This window comes from Meriones unguiculatus, chromosome 4, assembly GCF_030254825.1.
Source record: "Meriones unguiculatus strain TT.TT164.6M chromosome 4, Bangor_MerUng_6.1, whole genome shotgun sequence".
NCBI lineage: Eukaryota > Metazoa > Chordata > Mammalia > Rodentia > Muridae > Meriones > Meriones unguiculatus.
In genome coordinates, this window is record NC_083352.1 from 129577460 (window position 1) to 129597776 (window position 20317).

The following is a 20317-nucleotide window of genomic DNA, read 5'->3' on the forward strand; positions in this document are numbered from 1 at the left end:
GATTCTTTATGTACTTAATTGTTGTGGGGGAGGAAAAACAACACACATGTGGAAGCTAGAGAATATCTTTTAGGAGTTATTCTTTTCCACCATATCCAGGGATCAACCTCAAATCAGCTGCAACTGCCTTTATCTGCTAAACCATGTCACTGGCCCTAATGGCCTTTTATTTATTTCTTTTTCTTTTTTCTTTCTTTTTTTTTTTTTTTTTATGAGACAGAGTCTCACTATGTAGCCCTGGTTCCTGGGTGTCCTAGAACTTGGATAATCTCAAAATCACAGAGATAATCTACCTGCCTCTGCCTCCCAAACCCAGAGATTAAAGGTGTGGGCCACCACACCCAGCTTCTAAAGTCTTGTTTTAAAAGAAAAAAGAAAAGAAAAAAGCACAAACCTCAGGAGTGGAGTTAGAATAAGGTGAAGGTCGAAGAAAGTGTAAAGCAAGATGACAGCTAATAAAGTGAAGTGGAACCTGAGTACTAGTTAGTACATATATGTAGATCCTGGCAGTGAATTATATTTTATTCCATTTCTTCTCTTCAGCAGCCCAACCTAAAATCTAAAAACTATTTTAGAAATTGTATTCTCAGTTGAAATTGAATATTCAAAATGAATAGGTTTCTTATGTTATGTGAAGTTTAACATTATATGTCTTCAACAGTTAAATGGGATGGAAATAAATTTTTTGAACCAATAGAACACTGAAAACTTTTGTAGTTCACTAAGTTTCACATTGACTGGTGTTTTCCTTCCCCCCAGCTTGCTCTTGAGAAATACGAGGAAATGTTTCCAGCATTTACTGACTCCAGAGAATGTAAATTATTGAAAGTAAGTACTGAAACAACTTTGAAGACAAAAACATCTTCTGTTGGGTGATAGCACCTCTATGGCACTGGTGATGGGTGGAATTTTAATTACTAAGTCTTTCAAGGATGTTTGGTTACTGGATTAATTGCTGTAATAAATAATCCAACCTTAGGCAATTTCATAGAGGGAGTATGTTTTGGCTGCAGTTTTACGGACAGCCCATCCTAGCACCAGGGCCATGAGGCCTCTGGTCACACTATGTCTACCACGAGTAAGCAGAGGAAAATGAATGCTAGTCCCAACTTGCTCTTTCCTTTAATTCAATTCAGGACCCAAGAGATGGTGGGTCTATCCTTTAGTTCTTCCTTCTTCAGTTAAACCAATCACACCAAAGGAGTGATTGAATAATGATTCTAAACTTAGCCAACCTGACAGTGAAGACTGGCCATCACGTGGGTACCTTGCTTTTTCATTGTAGATATTCATACCCCAAGGGAGTTAGGGTGCTTAGCACTGTCCTCAAGTAGGCAGCCCTGGAGTAGCAATACAGCGCTTGAGGCTATTCCTAGATAACTCTTATATTTGGATACATCCTGTTTGGTGAGATATTAGGAACATTAGTTAATGAGATACTAATGATTTGGGTTTAAAGTATTCCTTCAGAAATAGGATTTTCTAGTCTAAAGTATTTTCTTGATCTTGTTTTTTTATGCCACCAGAAACTTTTAGAAGCTCATGAAGAACAGAACAGTGAAGCTTACACTGAAGCTGTAAGTTATATCTTCAGGATATGTTAATTTTTAAAGTTTTATGGTATAAAAATTTCTTTTTCTTTGCATTCTATAAATTCTGAACACTTATTTGAATATGATTCAGCTTGCTTGTAAATTTTCCAAAGATCATGTCTTGCATGTCCTGCATATTAGTTCCATTAAGTGTTGTAGACATCTCTGTGGTTTGAAACATTTGTTTCTTTTACAGGGGACTGTGGTCGGTTCTCAGCATCCCACAGCTCACAACCATCTGAAACTCTAGATTCAGGGGATCAGTGCCCTTTTCTGACCTACAAGGGCACCAGGCATACATTGTACACATACATGCATACACATAATTCAGCCTTTTTTTTTTAAAGTTAGTTCCCACCATGCAGAAATTCTAGGTTCTAGCTGTACTGAGCCTCTGATTCTTTTTTTGGTTTTTTGAGACAGGGTTTCTCTGTGTAACCTTGGCTGTCCTGAACTCACTTTGTAGACCAGGCTGACTTCTAACTCACTGAGATCAACCTGCCTCTGCCTCCCGAGTGCTCGGATTAACTTTGCCTTGATTCTTGACTTCCCATGAGAAGTGACTTAGCTGTGATGCTTCTTCAGAAGCCTGTGATGGAATCGTAACAGGCAGTTTTGGCAGTTAAAAAAACAGCCTGATCCATAAACGTAAAGAAAGGCTTTAGTAAAAAAATAAAAAAAATAAAAAATAAAAAAAAAAGAAAGGCTTTAGTTAAAGTATCAAAACTAGGCTATTGATACATTCATGATATAGGTTACTTTCTTTATACTTAGCTTATTTCTGGTTTCTTTTATTAAATCTTTCAAAATTTCGTGTTCAGGGTTAAGCAGATTTCTGAATAGCCTAGAATGAGTTCAACTACAGTCCTAAAGTGACCGTGAAAAAGAGTGTCTTAACTTTTATCTTCAACCTGCTTTCACAAATGTCATTGTCTTTCTTTGCATGTGCTGAAATCCATCACGGGAATTCTGCTTCCCATTCCATAACTATTTGATTGCATTTTTGTATGGTCAGTAAATAATAGTTTTCTTATACCTTCCTAATTTTTTGTCATGCCCACTTGTCCTCTATCATGTAGAATTCACTTTTCCACTGAAATAGCTTTTTTGTAGTGTTGCCATACATGTATTCACATACAGAGAAAAAAATAAATGTACAGGCTTATGGGATAAAGGAAAAGAAAAGCTGTTCTTAGTGAGGGAAGTTATAAATTAGAATAAGTAATTTTTAATCACAGTCAGTGGGCTATTACAGTAACATCTTCAAACAGCTTAGGTCACTGTCTTCTTAGGTTTTCAATGTTTTTTGGGTATAATCCCTGTTCTTTGTTCATTAAATCAGGTGAAGGAGTTTGACTCAATATCACGCTTGGATCAGTGGCTGACTACCATGTTGCTTCGTATCAAGAAGTCCATCCAAGGGGATGGAGAAGGAGATGGAGACCTCAAGTGAAGCGCTGACATCTTTGTGGCATGCGGCTCATTCCTTTTTAGTTTTGTCTTCGGGCAAAGCTGTCTTTCTGGGATGCCCATTTAATCACTTAATTTTGTTGTAAATAAGCCACACAGTTTATGTATTGTTTTAGCTCGCCATGTCTGTGTTACTGTGTGAGAATGGGAGGCTTCTATTCAGTTGGTGGTTATGACAACCAAAGTATATCATGCTTATCCCAGTCTGCAGTTTTCTGAGAAGTACTGCCTAATCTTATTCCTGTTCTTCTGATATTTTTAGGGCCCATGTTTTAATGTTGCCACGTGTTTTGTGTTTTCTTTTTTCTTGAACTCTAGTACTCAACCCAGTTTTATAGATGCTTTGCAGAGACCATGTGCATTGGTATCTGGATGGACCTTTTGTATAAGTGGCTTAGTTTAGGGTGGTTCTTAGGGATAAGTTTGTAATTCAGTAGAAACGGTTTGGCCTTCTTTTATAGTTATTTTGATGGTGCGAGTGATGAATTCATTTGCTTTTTATTTTGCTCCTTATGCTCACATGTGCATGGCAAACACTGAGAACAGCTGGTATCTGTTAGCATTACTTGCATCATAAAGGGAAGGAACTTGCTGGCAGCTCCTGGGATCCTGTTTCTTATGTGAATGGATGTCAAAGTGGGTTTCATTGGCTTGGTTTCTTGTTTTTTTAACTTACATAGGTACATGTGTGCATGTACACACTCACACAAAACCTATGAGAAATGAAATTTTCCCCTTCCCTAGTGAGAATTTCCAGTTTTAGTTGTAATGGAAATCCTTTCATATTTGCATAAAAACGATTTAACTGGCATCTCCTTTATTCACACATTTATGTAGTCCACTTTGTCTTCTGGGACACAGTCATGCCAAGTTTGAGCTGAGCTAGACAAAAGATTCCATCTGAAGCTTGAGAATGTGTGTGGCTAAGTGTCCATTTGGGGGACATCGTGAATAAGTGACATCAGTATGACCAAGAGTTTATGTAGGCCTGGTTAGATAAGAACCTCACCTGTGTCCAGGGGCTCCTGGTTTATTTCTTAACTGATGGAGTGATTTCACTTGTGTGTATGAACTCTCTTGGCCTGTTTGGTTCACGTACGATGTATGTAGGCTCTGTTACTTCAGATTTGACCCTCCCTGCTACTTTATATGCTGATACAGTGCTGTAGACATGGCCTTGCTTCCTGAGTCTCCTGTGAATATTTTTATGCTGAGATGATTTGTGCTTGATGCGCATGTGTTACTAGACATAGTCCTAATGTGCTGCTGTCGTGTTTCAGACAATGAAGCTCCCAATTAACCAGGGAGAAAGTGGCACTGGAATGGTGTTTTCATCTTTGGATGGCCCTAGACTAGGGTTGGTGGTTCTTAACTGTGCCCTAGAGTGGCTGTGCCCAGGCCAAGGGCTGAATGAGAAGAGTTTGGGGACTGATGAGAAAGTCAGATATTTCAGAAGTGAAAGAAAGTAGCAGGAGGGGGCTACAGAGATGGTTCCTCTGCCAGGGGGACCTAGTTTGATTCCCAGCACCCAAGTTGGGTGGCTCAAAACCGCCTATAATTCCAGTTCCCCCAAGAGTTCCAGAACCCTCTGCTGCCCTCCACAAGTACATGCATACAGATAAACACATACAGAAAAATGAATATGTACATATATGCAAGTAAATACCCATAAGTGTAAAATAATCTTTTTATCATTCATTTTAAAAAGAAACAAAGTTGCAGGGGATGATGTTGAAATTGGTCCCATGAGGACAGGTATTAGGTATCTGTCAGGCCCCTGTCATGGTGGTAACAGGGAGTGTATGTAGGCCTTTGAGCGGCCTTTGCATATCTGAAAAAGAGGGAATGTGCTCTAGAATCTGATGAGGATTCCCTTTTTCCTTCAATGCCTTTTGGGGTTTCTCAATGATAGCTGCTGTACCAAAGGTAAAATTTGCTGTGGAGCCTAGTTGATCTTTCTTGACTCCATTGGAATCTCTAATGTAAAGGTGAACAGAGAGAGAGAGAGTTATTAGGGCTGGAGAGATACCTTATCTGCTCTTCCAGAAGATTCGGAGTTGAAGTCCCAGCCCTCACGTGGGGGCTTCACAGCTGCCTGTAACTCCAGTGCTAAGGGATCTGCCATCCTCTTTTTGCCTCCACTTACACCTGGCATGCATGTGTTATACAAACATACATGCAGATAAAACACACATACACTTAAAATTTAAAACTGGTTTATAGAAAACTAAGTTACTGCTTTATTCACAACCAGCCACAGGCAGCTTTGGAAGTGAGGTATGGAAATGGCTCTAAGTCAGTTCCAGTACATGAACATTTGAACACTGGCCAGCCTCTGTACTCTATCCTCACTAGTTCAGTCTTCTGGTGTGGCCATTTAAAATGAAACCCACATGGTATCTTGTAGGATAGTTTGCCTTACCTCCTGAGTCCCTGACACACCTATCTGAAGAAATGCTGGGCATTTAGAGTAGTGTTTGTATTACTTTGGTGTTTCCTTCAATCAGTTATTTGCTCTTACTGAAGTTAAGTGCTGGAGCAGGGATCAGGAACACTTGTATATCTCAAAAAAAAAGGAAAGACTGAGATCTAAGATCAGTCAGTGCTTGGGTTATTTTTGTCCCAGCATTTGGGAAGCACAGTAGTAGCAAAACCAAATAACAAATACCAAGAACAGACCTGGTAGAAGATAAGAGAATGAGGCAAATGTCCAGACAGAGGTTTGCAGGCTTACTTCCTCCAGATTGTCCTGTGGACATGGGTAGGGCATTGTCTCAGTGTGCCTAACTTCAGGCTTTCACAATGTCTAGAATATTAGGAACAAAACACAGCGATTGTTTGTTATAGTTCTGACATTTGAGTGTGCCTGGGAATAGTTCATAGTTATGTCAGTTGAAATTTCTTACAGAAAAGCTTTTCTTTTGTGGCAACATTTTGATAGCTCGTGTGAATTCCTTTTTTATTTAATGACATAAAACAGTATTTTTGCACAGTTGTAACCATGTGTGGTGGTGTCACTATAACCAAAGTTTATGCACCAGCCCTTGTGCATTTATTGTTCCCTCTGGTATCGTGCACTTAAAATGTCCAAATCCAAACCTTTGTGACCGTGGAGGATCTGGCAGCACAGCATGCCCGTGACCCGCCTGCTGCGGTGTGAACTGTGACCAGTAGCAGGCTCCTGTGAAATCCTGAGTTGCTCCCAGGCGAGGGAGTACATCGTAAAAACTAACCATGTAACAATAAATACCTTAGCTGAAAGAATGTTTGTTTTATGTGAACTTGTACAGTAAATAAAGTGGAGATTATCGGTAACATTTTGATTAGTCTTTGCTAGAGACATTGACTCAGGTCAGAACAAGCTGCTTTAAAGTTGTTCCCAGGAAGTTTACGGCATTGATATTTCTGCTGCTAGGTTCTTCATGTCATGCTCACCTGACAGGCTGAGGTTTAGAAGTTTCAGTGGTGTAACATTTAACAAGTTAAAGTTGTGACTGGAGGCCAGGCTTGGTGATTCAGAGAACTGACTGGCTCATCTTCTGGAGGACTAATGGAATTCCTACCATCCACATGGTGACTCACAACTGTGTAACTCCTATTCCAGGATATCTGGTTTCTCCTTGGGCACCAGGCATGCATGCAGCACACAGACATACAAACAAACTGCCATATACATAAAATCTTTAGAAAGTTAAATTATAATCTACACTGCTGTTTAGATAATTACCAACAGTGAAAATGCAAAGGTTCTTACTACTTCCTGGTCCTCTTTTTAAACTACTACAGAAAACCTTGGTAAAACCAAAGGCTATGGAGCCCTCTGGTGTTTGGACCATATTGTGACACAAAATGGTTGGAATGGCACCAGGTCGTCTCTTCAGTAACCCTTATTGATGCTCTGAAAGTAGTATGCTGTCAGAACACATTTGGGACAAATCCATTGAAGGCAGCCTTGCTTTCTCACAGCATAACTGCTTTCAGAGACACCACAAGGTGGTGGCAACTCGAGGGTTTATGTACTTAAGGGTCACCGTTATTTCTTGGGAAGAGACAAAAATGTATCCACTGATGCCTGCTGTGACTTCACATTGCAGAGAAGGGCAGAATGCCCATGCTTTCTTTTCCCTCCCCAGATCAACACCGGCCACTACTGGGCAGAGGCCATTCTCCTCTGTGTGCCACTCCACAGTGTGCCACTGTGAATTTCAAGAACTCAAGTCACCTGTGGTGACTATATAAATAAAGTTGAGAGACTATAATTTTAAGTTTTAATGTTCATGATATTAAACAAATGAGACTAATTTCAGGTAAGAATCTTTTTCTACAAACCCTAAGTTATAATGTAAATAAACTTAGAATTGCAGAGCTTTTACAAAGCAGACATTTATTAACACATTAAACAGTTTTATTTAGAACTTCTAAAGAAACAAATTCAAGACAGTTCTTCCAGTAGGTAACAAAATAATCTATTGTTTAAATTCCTTCTCATCAAGATGACTTAATTCCATAACACAGTACATCAGCGGACAAGTTTGTTCTTCCCATTAAAATGGTCATGTGCCAGTCACGAGGCTTTTGCTTTGTTTGTTTTTGTCTGTAAACACAACTAGATTGCCAGGTCACAACCAAATGTAAATTATTCAGCCCTGAACCTTCAAGAGCAAGTGGGAAGTATTACCAGCACCTGGAACACCCTTTGGTGGCTTCACCAGCTACTTGAAAGTGTTACCACAAAGTGAGCGCTGGGGAAGAAGCCTTAGTTTCTATCAGAATGTGATCTCTCATCACCCTGAACTTAGGGTGCCTTCCTCTTGGAAACCAGAGTGTTTTCACAGCAAATTTACTAAGTTAAAAAGAGAAAGGGAAAGCAACTAGAAAGCATAAGATTTCTTCCTTTAAGGCATTCTTAATGTTCAAGGGTCACAGGTGGCACACGTACACATACCCAGCGCCCTTCAACATCAGAAATAGCAAATGCCAAAAAAATGCATTTTTCATCTGAAGTTTGCTGAGCAGTAATTAAATTCAGCATGAGAAAGCCAAAGAAACATTTGAGACATTCCTGGTTCTTTACGATCCACTTGTTAAGGCATAGAAGTTGAGCGTGCCAAGGCTTCCGGTCCCTTCTACATCAATGGTTCTCAACTTTCCTAATGCTGACATTCTTTGATACAGTTGTTCATGTTGTGGTGACCCCAACCATAAAGTTATTTTCGTTGCTACTTCATAACTAATTTTGCTACTGTTATGAATCGTAATTAAATACCTGTTTTCTGGTGGTCTTAGGCAACCCCTGTGAAAGTTCATTGAGAACGACTGCTCTAGATTCTTGTATGCTCCTAACGAGGTCAACCTGTAGCAGATACTAGTCTGTGTCACCTTCCATTGTGGAAGTGAGTGCGTCGGGGACTTTGGACATTATAAAAAAGGCAGAAGTATTCGAGGTTTGCCAGACTCATTCATTGTGCTGTTTGTGAAAATGTGACCAAATGCTCTGACACCGCCACTTCATTTCTTATATTTCTGCAAAAGAGACAAGTGGTTGCTAGATTCTTTGGTAGGACAGCTTTGACTTAATCTGATTTAGGGAATGAAACTGAACAGCCACATCTCATTCCAGGTTGAATTTTATGACAGATGCCTTACCTGTACTCATGCTAAGGTACTACACTGAAAATGTTCCATCTGCCATTTTCCTCTTTTCATGCCTCCAAAAAGGGGGCTGGGGAGCAACAAATGGAATCATCTACTTCCTTCAATTCCATTCTAGGGTCCCCAGAACAAATCTTACTTGCTTTCAAAAAGCTGAAAATAAAATAAGTGGTCCCAAATGTACTTTAACTGTAGAAAAAATGCCCTAAAAGGACCAGAGTGAAGTAAACACACATGGAAGTATAAGGCAGGGTGAGACCAGGAGACACAAATAACACTTTCCCAAGTTAGGTCAATGCTGAGTACCTGTGATTAAGACAAGCAGTGGTTTAGACATCAAGAGGATCAAGCATTAGTGTGATTGTCGTGTATGGCCACACCAGGGTTAAACGAGCTATGCTAACTGCCATGTTTGCTGAGGAGATAGATATAGCTGAGATCATGCAGATCAGTGTTAACAGGAAAGCTTTAAGTGTGATATAGACGTGCAAGGTCATGGATTTTGGGGAAATCTGCAAGGCTAGGCTTGCTTACATCTTTGCACAGACAAGTTTCTTTTCTGAGCCCCTGGCATCGCCTGAAATACAGCAGTCACACACTCTGCTTGACACACAACTTCAAGTTCTCACTCCATGTTGGCCAGCGAGGGAAGGTGTGCAGGCATTGCGCCTGTCTGTGGGGTCAGCTCACCAAGCTCACTGATGGTAGTGGTAAGCAGAGCATCCTGAGACACCACTGCTTTGCAAGCAGTGTCTGTAGAACTGTTCTCCTGCATGGCAGGCACATTACCTTGAACTTCCAGTAGGTTGTTAAAATGGCTATTTTCACCAAAAGATAGTAATCTGTCTGAAAGTTTGGGTGATGCACATTCATCAGTAGGTTGTTCTGTCTTATGCCCTTCATCACTCTTGAGTGAGCCATCTACAATGACAAGGAAAGACTTCCACGGTGTGTTCTTATCGTGTATCTACAAAGAAAACAAAACATGAGTCACTGCGTGGGTCTCTTCTCAACTTAAAGATACTTATTAATAACACATGCATCTTTTAAAAGAACAGCTCTCTTTAGGACCAGGCACCATGGCACACACTAAAAAATTCCATAATCCTAGCACACAGGAGGCAGAGATGGGAGGATCGTAAGTCCAAGGTCAGCATGGACTACAATATTAAAGAAATGAAACAAAAGATCCCCCTGTCATTTAAGTCTTCTTTCTAGTGAGCCACCCCTGTACTAATTACCACATACCTGCCTTGTACAGCAGCCGCTGCTTGGGAATGGCTAGCATAGATCTGGCTATAGGGAACCTCAGTCCCTGACCTTATTTGCTTTTAAACATCACTTACTGAGGTGTGCCTCCGGAGAGTGGACTTGTCAGTAAACGTCCGTCCACACGCATTGCACATGTACGGCTTCTCTCCCGTGTGGATGCGATGGTGGCGCTGGAGGGCATTTATTTGGGTAAATTGCTTCCCACACTGGTCACAACAATAAGGCCGCTCTCCTGAACAAAAGAAAGATGGAAACTACTCAATGACCTCTTTATTTAAGTCTGATACACATCTGCACACCCAGGGTAGTCTGAGCGCTCCCAAAAGGTAAGGTTACATTGCAATGACTCAGGGGCTACCTGGTAGAGGCACCAATTTACTATACTACAATACCCAAAAGCTTATGACTGTACCAAAAATAGGTCAATATTGTGTGTATAGCTGAATAACAAATAGCCTGTGTGTGTGCACATATGTACACTAATATAGCATTCTTTATCCCTGTGTATATCTGACAGATATGGATCCACACTCAGGCTGTCACACCACAGGAAGCTATGTGCCCTTTCAATAAGCCCCATGCTTATTGACTGTCCCCTGTTTGCATACTAAAATGCTCTCATTTTTCACTTTGTCAAAACCAGAAATTGGGCCTACAAGGTGGTTCAGTGAGTAAAGGCACCTGCCACCAAGCCTAGGGATCAGAATTCCACCTCACGGACCCACATGGTGAAAGGCAAGGACCAAGTCCTACAAGTTGCCTTCTGACTTCCACACGCCAGAGCACTTAAGTCACCCATACACATACATGTACAAAATAAACTTAATTAATTAAAATATATGTAATTAGACATGCCTTTAGTCCCAGCACTTGGGAGGCAGAGGCAGGTAAATCTCTGAGTTCAAGGCCAGCCTGGTCTACAGAGTGAGTTCCAGGACCGCCAGGGCTACACATAGAAACCCTGTCTCAAACAAACAAACAAAAACATAAGTGATTAAAAAAGAAATGTAACTTTATTAGTAATTAAATGTTTATTAATAAACAATTTCATAATAACATTAATAAATAAATAATAAATCACAATAACAAACTATAAACTCAAAAATATAAAAAGTGAGTAGGAAGCCAGTAACCCTAGCACTTGAGGTGTGGAGAGGAGGATCAGAAATTGATGTTATCTGGGCTACATAGCAAATTCAAGGACTATATGAAAATCTTATCTCAAAAGAGAAAACATAAAAATAGGGCCTATGAATTAACGTAGTGGTACAGCATTCAGATGCACACACAAGGCTATATGTTCAATCAAAAGCCCTGGAGGGGACAAAAGAGTTTTAAAATACTATCAAGTGTAACCACATTTTAACTTAAAAATTACTTTTAAAATGCTACTACAACAAAGTTTGACCATTTTTTTTCCTAAAGCTTTTGATTCAGAATAAATCTGAAATGTGCCTCACAAGGTCATATTTTGTTTGTTATTTGTTTTTTGTTTATTTTCAAGACAGAAAAGGTTTATCTGTATAGCCATGGCTGTTCTGAACTCACTTTGTAGACTAGGCTGGCCTCCAATTCACAGAGACCTCCCTGCCTCTGCCTCCCCAAGTACTGGAATTACAGTGTGCCTAGCTCAAGGTCACATTCTTAAACTCAAGCTGCTCACTATTTTGAAGGTTGTGGGATCTTTATGGAACTGGCTACTTCCTGGTGGGCTAGAAGTAGCTTAGTAAAGCAGACCCTTAAGATTATACCAGCCCCTGGTTCCTCCTAGCTGTCTCTGGCTTACCTTAATGTGAGGAACCTCCATAAACTCCTGCTGCCATGAACCTGGCCATGTTTTCCCCACGATGAGAGCATGAACCCTGTGAAATTCTGAGCCACTATCAACCCTCCCTGGGAAGTTATTATGGTCACAGTGACACCAAACATTCACCAAGTGATGTTCTAATAAAACTAAAACTGAATTATTTTCCTTGCCAGACTGAACTCTCCTCTGGTCCTATGTAGCCATACCTGTGTGGACTTTAGCATGCTGGTAAAGGGAATTCCGCTGGGCAAAGGTCCGAAAACACACTTCACATTTAAAGGGTTTAGATCCAGTGTGGATTCTATTATGATGTTTTAAGTATTCCTTAGAAGCAAAACTCTTGCCACATGTCTCACACATAAAAGGCCTTTCACCTACATGAAAAGATGAGACAAAAATACAAACAATAGAGGCATTAAAAACACAGGGAAAAGGAAGAGCTGGTCTTCTCTCTATAGCTTGGCAAGCAGCAGCCAACACTTTCTAAGTAAACATCAAACATGTTACTCTTGCTACCAGCGGTGAATATCCTAGAAAATCCAAACATTGGGCAAGAATAAATGATTACTGTTCAGGAGCTCAAATTTAAGACATTTAGTTACTGCAAATAAAAAAAGTTTACAACTTTGGGGGTTTGTTGGATTATTTTCAAACAAGTGTTTCTGTAGCTCTTTGAGAAAAAGAAAAGTCTCTTTGTTAAAAGTAGAGGAAGTTCACAATGGGTTATTAAGTAACTTCTAGACTAGTGACGCCAGTCAACTTGACTGGATTGCAGGGCAATTTCAGCGGCTCACTTTTTGTTGTTTTGGTTCTTTGTTGATTCTCCCAACTTACCCATATGATCAACTTACTGGTTTGCCTCTGAGTTTACAAACATTAAAACATTGGCTTCCATAAAATTTTAATATATTAATAGTAATATACAATGAGCAACTTTAAATATGTGATATGACACTGCCTAACCTACAGCGTCCTCTGGAGTTCTATATTCCAGTAATAAATGGTATACAACTCATCTGTCTGGACTATCCTTGAACCTTAGGCCTATGTGAATGCTTAGAGGTAAAATGTGTAGGCAAAGGAAGACCTGGGTGAGTGAGTACAGTATACTATACAGGCTCCATATCCTGCATCGTTTACACCAAATTTTTCAACCACAGGAGTACAACACTGCACCAGAATAAAACCAAGTTACTTTCCCTCTCATAGTAAACTATCACAAATATTTTTAGAATGTAATCTCATATCTAAATATCACTGTTTATCATGTATTTGCTCCTGGTTTCTCTCCAGGTTTTCAACAGTTGGCACTGTCCATGCTTAATTATTCACTTAAGCACAGATGTGCCCAGAGTCCTTCCTCCGAAGGGCCATGTCATGAGCTGGGGCATGGATTTCCAGCCTACTGAAGCACCCCCCTTATGGTTGGCCCATCATATCACTCCCAGCTCTGTTATTAAACATAGCAAGAAGAGAGCTAATCACACAGCTTTTCTCAGATTTCAGATAATCTTTAGGACAAACTCCCAAGAATGGACTTAGGGTTACAACAGACAGAACTGTTTCATACCTCTACACATCTAGGACCTGTATGCCCCATTTTAGTGCCTAGTGGCACAGATCGTGTACAGCAGCACTGCAGACAGCAGGTGTATCTGTAATTAGCTTTTACTACATGGAAAAGCTGAAGCCTGGCTGTAGCCTGCACTGCTGTGGTGGATGACAACTTCTAATTAAGCAACTGCAGTTTTGTTTTTTTTTCCTATAGCTAAGAAAAACAGTCAATCACAAGAGCATGAGTATTTACCTGTGTGGCACCTTTTATGATAAATCAGCATGTGGTTCTGAGTGAATCTTGCACCACATTCATCACAGACAAAAGGTCTTTCCCCTGTATGAACTCTGAAAGTACAACATTCAGATGATAACTCAGGGTATACTTCAAAGGTCACTTTGCAATACAATTTCCAAATTCCTCTGTATTGTGCAAAAACCCATTTCCTCCAAGAGTGCTGGGAAAAACGACTAATGGGACAGATCAGGAGTTCAGTATACACCAGACAGTGGTGATACATGCCTTTAATCCTTGGGATTAAGCACTTTGGGAGGCAGAGGCAGGCAAAATCTCTGATTTTGAGGCCAACCTGGTCTACAGAGCAAGTTCTAGGATGGCCAGGACAAGATGGAGAAACTTTGTCTCAGGGGAGGGGTTCACCATACATCCCAACACAAATGGAGTTTCTGTGCAAGACCCAACAGAGTGATATCTCCATTTAGTTCCACATACCAGAGTGGAACTTCCCACTAAGAGCTCCTACCTCTCTCCTGGGCTTTGGGCACTGGAAGCTGGAGACAGTGCCTTTGCACATTTTAGTACTAATGGGTATCACTTAGTATTTGAAAATCTTCCTTATTTGGAATAACCTTAGGAATTACTGTTGACAAAGCACCATGTGACCAAACATTTCACTGTCATCTCCTAAACATGACCAGTCAGTCTAAAGAGAAAATCTGCTCTTAAATTGCTGAGAAATTACACAGGAATATTTTAGTTTTACAACCAGCATGATGTTGCAGTCAGTCATGATCTGCTGAAAGCTTCCTACACAAGTACTTTGAACTCGGGCAGACTGAAAGATGACGACCACCATGTTCTTTCCTTACAGGCCTAGAGAGCAAAGGTGGACTACAGTAGAAGATTCAACTGTCTAGAATGAGAACATACATACTAAGAGCTACAACATAACACGTGCCTTTGATACCAGTATATGGGAGGGAGAGGCAGGCCCACCTCTAAAAATTCAAAGCAAGCACAGCCTACATTGCCAAGTTCCAGATCAACGGGGACTACACAGTGAGACACTGTCTAAGACAGTGGTTCTCAACCTTCCTAATGCTGCAAACCCTTTGTGATACAGTTCCTCATGTTGTGGTGATCCCCAACCCTTATTTTTGCTGCTACTTCATAACTGTAACTTTGTTAGTTACGAATTATAATATAAATATCTGATAAGTAGGATGTGATATATGACCCCTGTGAAAGGGTCATTCAACCCCCAAAGGGGTCACAACTCACGGGTTGAGAACTGCGTGGTGGTGCACACCTTTAATTGTGGCACTCAGGAGGCAGAGGCAGGTGGAGCTCTGAGTTCAAGGCCAGCCTGGTCTACAGGGTGAGTCCAGGATAGTCAGCCAGTGCTACAAAGAGAAACCCTTTCTCAAAAACTAAAAATTAAAAAAGTAAAACAACAATTACAAAGAAAAAACTATAAGGAAACCTAAATATAAGAGCTCACTATCAGAGCCAGGTGGTGGTGGCTTATGCCTTTAACCCCAGATCTCAGGAGGCAGCCAGGTCTCTGTGAGTTCAAGAGCAGTCTGTTCTACAGACAGAGTTCCAGGACTACACAAAGCTACACAGAGAAACCCTCTCTCAAAAAAATAATAAAATAATAATAATAATAATAAAAATAAAAAATAACAAAATAGCAACAATAAAAAGACAAAACCAAAAAATATTCACTATCTACTTATAGTCTGAAAACAATTAGAAAGCATCATTCAGAGGCTGGCCAGATGACTCAGTGACTAAGAACATTTGCTGCTCTTGCAGAGGACCAGCATTTGGTTCCCAGCACCCACATGTGACTCACAACCACTGGTTACTTCAGTTCCAGGGTTTCTGACATTTGCCTTCTGACCTCGAAGGGCAACAAGAATGGTACACATTAATACATTCAGGCAAAACATCATATACATAAAATGAAAATAGAGCTTTAAAAAAAAATAGAAAGTGTTGCCTGATTCTTTAATCCTAATTCTTAGACCAACCAATAAATGGTACTTTCCAAGCCCTGAGGACAAAAAGAGCACTGGAGAAAAGTCCAACAGCACTATCACCTCACAGAACCTCATTCGAATTGAGGGAAGAAAAAGCCCAGCTCTTGCTCAAGTACAGAGTACCATGAGACCTCAGGCCACCTAGAGTCCAGGCACAAAGCACCCAGAGTCCTGGATGGCTCTGCAGTGCCCTGATCTCTCTACATGGGAGGAAGGGCCAAAGTGTCTCTCTGGGAGGTTGAAGAGCCCTTTCCCTGACCCCCACCTCCAAAGAGGATTCAAAATTGCCTCAATTTCCCAAGTCTTAGATGATACCAGTTGGGAAATGAAGCTCTATAGACAAAGATATGTTAGTCCAAGTCCTAAGGCCATGTGCAAATGCCCAGGGCACTTCAGCACTTGGGAATCCATGTCCCTGCATGCAGGCCAGCCCTGCTTCACATAGCAACTCTCCCAGGCAGCCGCACCTCATGTGGGTCTTGAGCGCCGAGGGCTGTGAGAACTTGGCATCACACTTGGTGCAGCCGTAGGGCTTGTCGCCTGTGTGTGTGCGTTCGTGCAGCCTCAGGGCAGTCTTGGAGCTCAAGCCCTTGCCACACTGGTCACAGTGGTGCCGCTCGCCACCACCCTCATGCACTTGAAGCACATGCCGCTTCACATCCTTCTTGCGCTTGAACTTCTTTGCACACATTTCGCAAGGGAAGTGGCGCTCACTGCTGTGCACATGGCGCTGGTGACTCTTCAGGTTGCAGCGGTTGGCGAAGGTCTGGCCACAGGTGTCACATCGGTACACCACCTCGGTGGCCACACCATGGTGGTACTTAACATGTTTCAGAAAACTCTTTTCATAGAGGAAGGACTTCTCACAGACTGTGCACTGGAAGTTATTCTTCTTCTTCTCCCCATCCTTCCCTTCTTCCTCCTTCTCCCCATCCCCTTTCTGCAGGCCTTCCTCCAGTTCCACACTAGCAGGGCAAGCCTCACTTTTGGAAGCTGGCTCTGTCTCCATCTTCTCATTGTCTGGGCTTTGGTCCTGGGGACACCTGTTATTCTCTGCAGCTTCCTCGGCACTTCTCTGCTGTTCTCGGAGCCTTCTTGTATATTTCTTTTTAGGGATTTCCACAAACACCTTCTTTCCTGCTAGCCTCCCACTAGCTCTTCTGATTTTAGGGTAGGGAGGCTTAGCCACATCTTTCTTCTTGTCCAGTTTCTCCTTGCACTTCTTGGATGGCATTTCTGGTGAGAGGCCATTGCCAAAGCTCTCTATTGGGTAGTCAAGGGACTCCACAAGGCCATTGGAGTGAGCATCCTCCTCTGGTACAGTTGCTTTGGAGCTGGGGGTCACACTCACCTGGGGGCCTCTACTGGTCTCCACCTGCTGAGAATCAGAGAAATTCTGCAATTCCAAAAGAACAGACTCTAGCATCTGCTTCTTTAGCTGAAAGCATGTTTCAGACAGGTCCAAACACTTTAGCTTTTCAGCCACTTCTAGCATCCGCTGCACGCGATCTTCTTCTACCTGCACCTTGGCAGTATAGACGAACTCCAGAAAGGAAGCAAAGTCAACAACATGAACTTCTTTTAAGCAGACATTAGTCCTGGTACCATCTGAGTTCTTCTCATTCAGGAACACTTCCTTAAAAAACTTGCTGGTGGCTGCCAACACTGCTTTATGGGCCATGAAGTCTTCACGGACACCCTGATACTCTACACTTACTGTGACATCACACAGATGGCCCAAAAGTTGGAGCTCATGCATCTCATGCAGAAGGTTCAGTGGTGAAGATTTGGATTCCAGCAAAACTGTGCCACTTTCCATCTTCCTTCTAAAAACAGCTTTGAAAACAAAAACAAGAATTGATTAGCTCACACATGAAAAATCCCTGAAGAAAAAGGACTTGAAATTATGAGGGTTATATTAGTTCTTGAGAAGAAAAATAGTAACTGACAAATCCAACTTTTCTCATTAAAAGATCTAAATCACAGCTAGATGTGGTAGCATGCATCTATAGCCCTGCAGAAACGGGAAGACCAGGAGTTCAAAACCAGTCTCAGCTACATGACAACTTTAAGGCCAGCCTGAACTATACTGTTTTTAACCCTATCTCAAAACAACAAAATAAAACACAAAGACAAGGTGGGAGAGATGGTTCAGCAATTAAGGACAAAAACAGATCTTGCAGAGGACCGAAATTCAATTCCCAGCATTCAGACTGAATGACTCACAACTGCCTCTAATTCCGGTTCCAGGGGATCTGACTTATCAGATATCTGCACTCACATGCACATACTCCAACAAAGACATATGCACATTACTAAATACACAACGAATCTTTAAAGAACTGCACACACAGACACACAGAGTCAAATTACACTTCACTTCTTAGCAATTTCAAGAGTTCCAGAAAGGCTTTTGTGAGAAATATTCTCATAAAAACAAATGCAAGACTTGCATCCTCATTCACACTATCCTTAAACGCCTGGTACATTGCATTACTCTCCTGAAATAATTCAAGTTCCAGAGCTTTTACAGACTGTGCTACCTTGAGCAGGTTAGAGCCTCTCTGAACATTCACTTCCTCCTCTTGGAAGGCCCAGTTATCCTGAGACTTTATGAAGAAAAATGTAGCATACCTTTCCAGTTGGCCTGACATTTGCTGGCTCATGGTGGGCTTCCTACACACCTATCAAGGTACTTCTGGACCTCTCCCCTTACAGGTGACAAGCTAGTAAGATAATTGGTTACCTGGGAGTCTTGAACCTGAGCCTTGTGGCCCTGTCTAGGTTCAACTATAGTTTCTCAACACACCCCTCACCCCAGCCTCACCAAATTCAAGATGTTTCCCCTGCAGTTGCCATATCCCCCAAGATTCCCCTCCAGGACTCTAAAATCCTAGCCCAACTTCCTGTCTTCTGCTCTGTGGACACTTCTCAGAGTCCTCTGTTGCTGAATACTTCCCTTCCCAGGTTCACTTTGGTTTCTGAGTCTCCACCACCGAGAGCACTCCCGGATCTCCTTCACCAGAGCCTAGACATCACCTTGGATTCCATGGGTCTGCCAGGACTGGCATTTTCTCTCCATTTCATTCAAGAGACCACTACCCACAATCCTCAGTCTCAAACACAGAAAATAGTCTCCTAGGGAGTACAGTTGTAATTCAGCACCTGTGGAATGCCTGAAGGGGACTCTATAGGAAACACTACCTACCGACCAAGGAAGATTAAATAAAAGAAATAACCGGCTTAAGCGCGACAAGGGGCAGTACTGCAGAGCCAACGCGCTTCAGAATCCCCACCCCAGCCTGAGGACAAAGACTGCAGACCCCTCTTTACCTGATGCCCACATGGCCAGCCCTACTTCCTAACATCTCTCCCTGGCCCCTCAAGATAACTCGGGAGTCCTACCAGGAGACCTGGCAGACTTCTCCACCAACCAAGAAGGCCCTGAGCAGATTTCCCCGATTACCTCCCATGGGAGCAGACACCGGTCAGAGCGAGAGGCTATTTGTGGCCCGGTGACAGCTGTGTTCCACTGTCATTGGCATTTGGTCGCCTCTGGGTGAGCCGAGCATCCTCACCAAGGTCGCTAAGTAGCCCAGGGGTTTGGACTCGTAGGTCAGGCCTCCAGGAGACACTGCTCTTCGCAGCCTGCCCACCCTACGGGGATCCTGGTTCTTAAAGCCCTGGTGGCTCTGGCCTCTCTGACTGCACCACGTCCGCCTCCACCACAGCCACACTGAGTCCAGGACCACCAAGGTTCCTCCAAAGCCACAGGGAGAACGAACTCTTGCAGCCAGGGCAGGGTCCGGCCTCCAGAGCGGAAAGGGTCTAGCCATCCCCTCTCGGCCGGGGTCCTTGCCTGCCCCTAGCCCTGTGCCTACTTCCCCGCAGATCGCCGCTCCTAGAGACAGCAGGCAGAGGACAGCCTGGAAGACAAACTAGTCAACAGCACACTCACCTCGCAGCCTGTGCCTCCGCGGGACCCGTATCCTGGTCCAGGCCCGCAGGAACAGCTGGCTGCAGGGTCCGCGGATTGGTCGCCACGAGCTCGCCCCGCCCCCTGACGGGCCCCGCCCCCTCAAGCAAGGAAGGCGCTGCACGCTCACGTCCAGCTGCAGAGGCGGTTCCGGCCGTTGCGTTGCGTGGTCTTACGTGAGCTTGGGCAGGGCGATTGGCTAGCAGTTCCGGGATCTGTCACCGTCATCAAGCCTAGGCCGCGCCTGCGCAGAAAACAGCAACGGGTGTTGGGCGGGGCTGGTTGTTGGAGTTGGGGCAACATCCAGCCTAGCGGGTGCCTTCTTGTCCTCAGCCTGTCGCTAGCTTGCTGGAAGCAGAGCATCCAGGCCCTCCTGTGTGCCGCGGTGGGCAAAGTCTGGGTGTAGGGCTGAGGCCGTGCTCGCTGTGGCGGAGTGGGAAGGCTGGCGCAGCCTTGTCGTCTTTGAATCCTTCTGCTCTAAATCCCGCCCTTGTTCTGAAATAAAACCTGGTCATTTGAAAGCACTGCCTTAGACTTCCAGTTCCCGGTAAATGTTGACCGTGCTTCATGCTCTCACCCACTGCTAAAGCTTTACGAAGAGGAAGCCAGTGGCCTCCCTATTGCCACCAGCAAGCAAGACCTCTTTCTGCCTCGGAGAATAGAAGGTCTCTGGTCACTCTCCTTTCTTTGAGCATTTAGTTCAGTGAG

The 20317-nt window shown here is 42.8% G+C and overlaps 2 protein-coding genes across 4 annotated transcripts in view; one reads left to right on the forward strand and one right to left on the reverse strand.

The window, feature by feature from the left end:
- The window catches only part of Napb (NSF attachment protein beta), a 50069-nt gene extending 43692 nt beyond the window's left edge, over positions 1 to 6377 (forward strand). For both annotated transcript variants that reach the window (XM_021656593.2, XM_021656594.2), the window contains 3 exons: positions 760 to 828; positions 1527 to 1577; positions 2935 to 6377. In XM_021656593.2, coding sequence (XP_021512268.1) covers positions 760 to 828; positions 1527 to 1577; positions 2935 to 3045 — 231 coding nt within the window. In that variant the 3' untranslated portion in view covers positions 3046 to 6377. The remainder of the gene's footprint in view (positions 1 to 759; positions 829 to 1526; positions 1578 to 2934) is intronic.
- A 1048-nt stretch (positions 6378 to 7425) lies between these two features.
- On the reverse strand, positions 7426 to 19693 carry Gzf1 (GDNF inducible zinc finger protein 1). Of its 2 annotated transcripts, none has more exons than XM_021656592.2 (6): positions 19592 to 19693; positions 16101 to 17469; positions 13601 to 13695; positions 12000 to 12167; positions 10061 to 10218; positions 7426 to 9681 (listed from the first exon to the last, which is right to left on the reverse strand). In XM_021656592.2, exons 2-6 carry the CDS (start codon positions 17450 to 17452, stop codon positions 9340 to 9342), a joined length of 2115 nt encoding a protein of 704 aa, XP_021512267.1. In that variant the 5' UTR covers positions 17453 to 17469; positions 19592 to 19693; the 3' UTR covers positions 7426 to 9339. The 2 variants fall into 2 exon arrangements, with proteins under 2 accessions (XP_021512267.1, XP_021512266.1); XM_021656591.2 differs by lacking the exon at positions 19592 to 19693 and adding an exon at positions 19100 to 19581.
- Between the last annotated feature and the right edge of the window lie 624 nt (positions 19694 to 20317).

Bases quoted from the DNA above. Each gene is read 5' to 3' on its own strand.
- Gzf1 (XM_021656591.2), bottom strand. The intron at 13,696-16,100 runs GTGCGGCTGCCT...TTGTACTTTCAG, and splicing joins GCGCTCAAGACCCACATGAG to AGTTCATACAGGGGAAAGAC. The intron at 9,682-10,060 runs GTAAGTGATGTT...TTTTCTTTGTAG, and splicing joins CTCTCCGGAGGCACACCTCA to ATACACGATAAGAACACACC.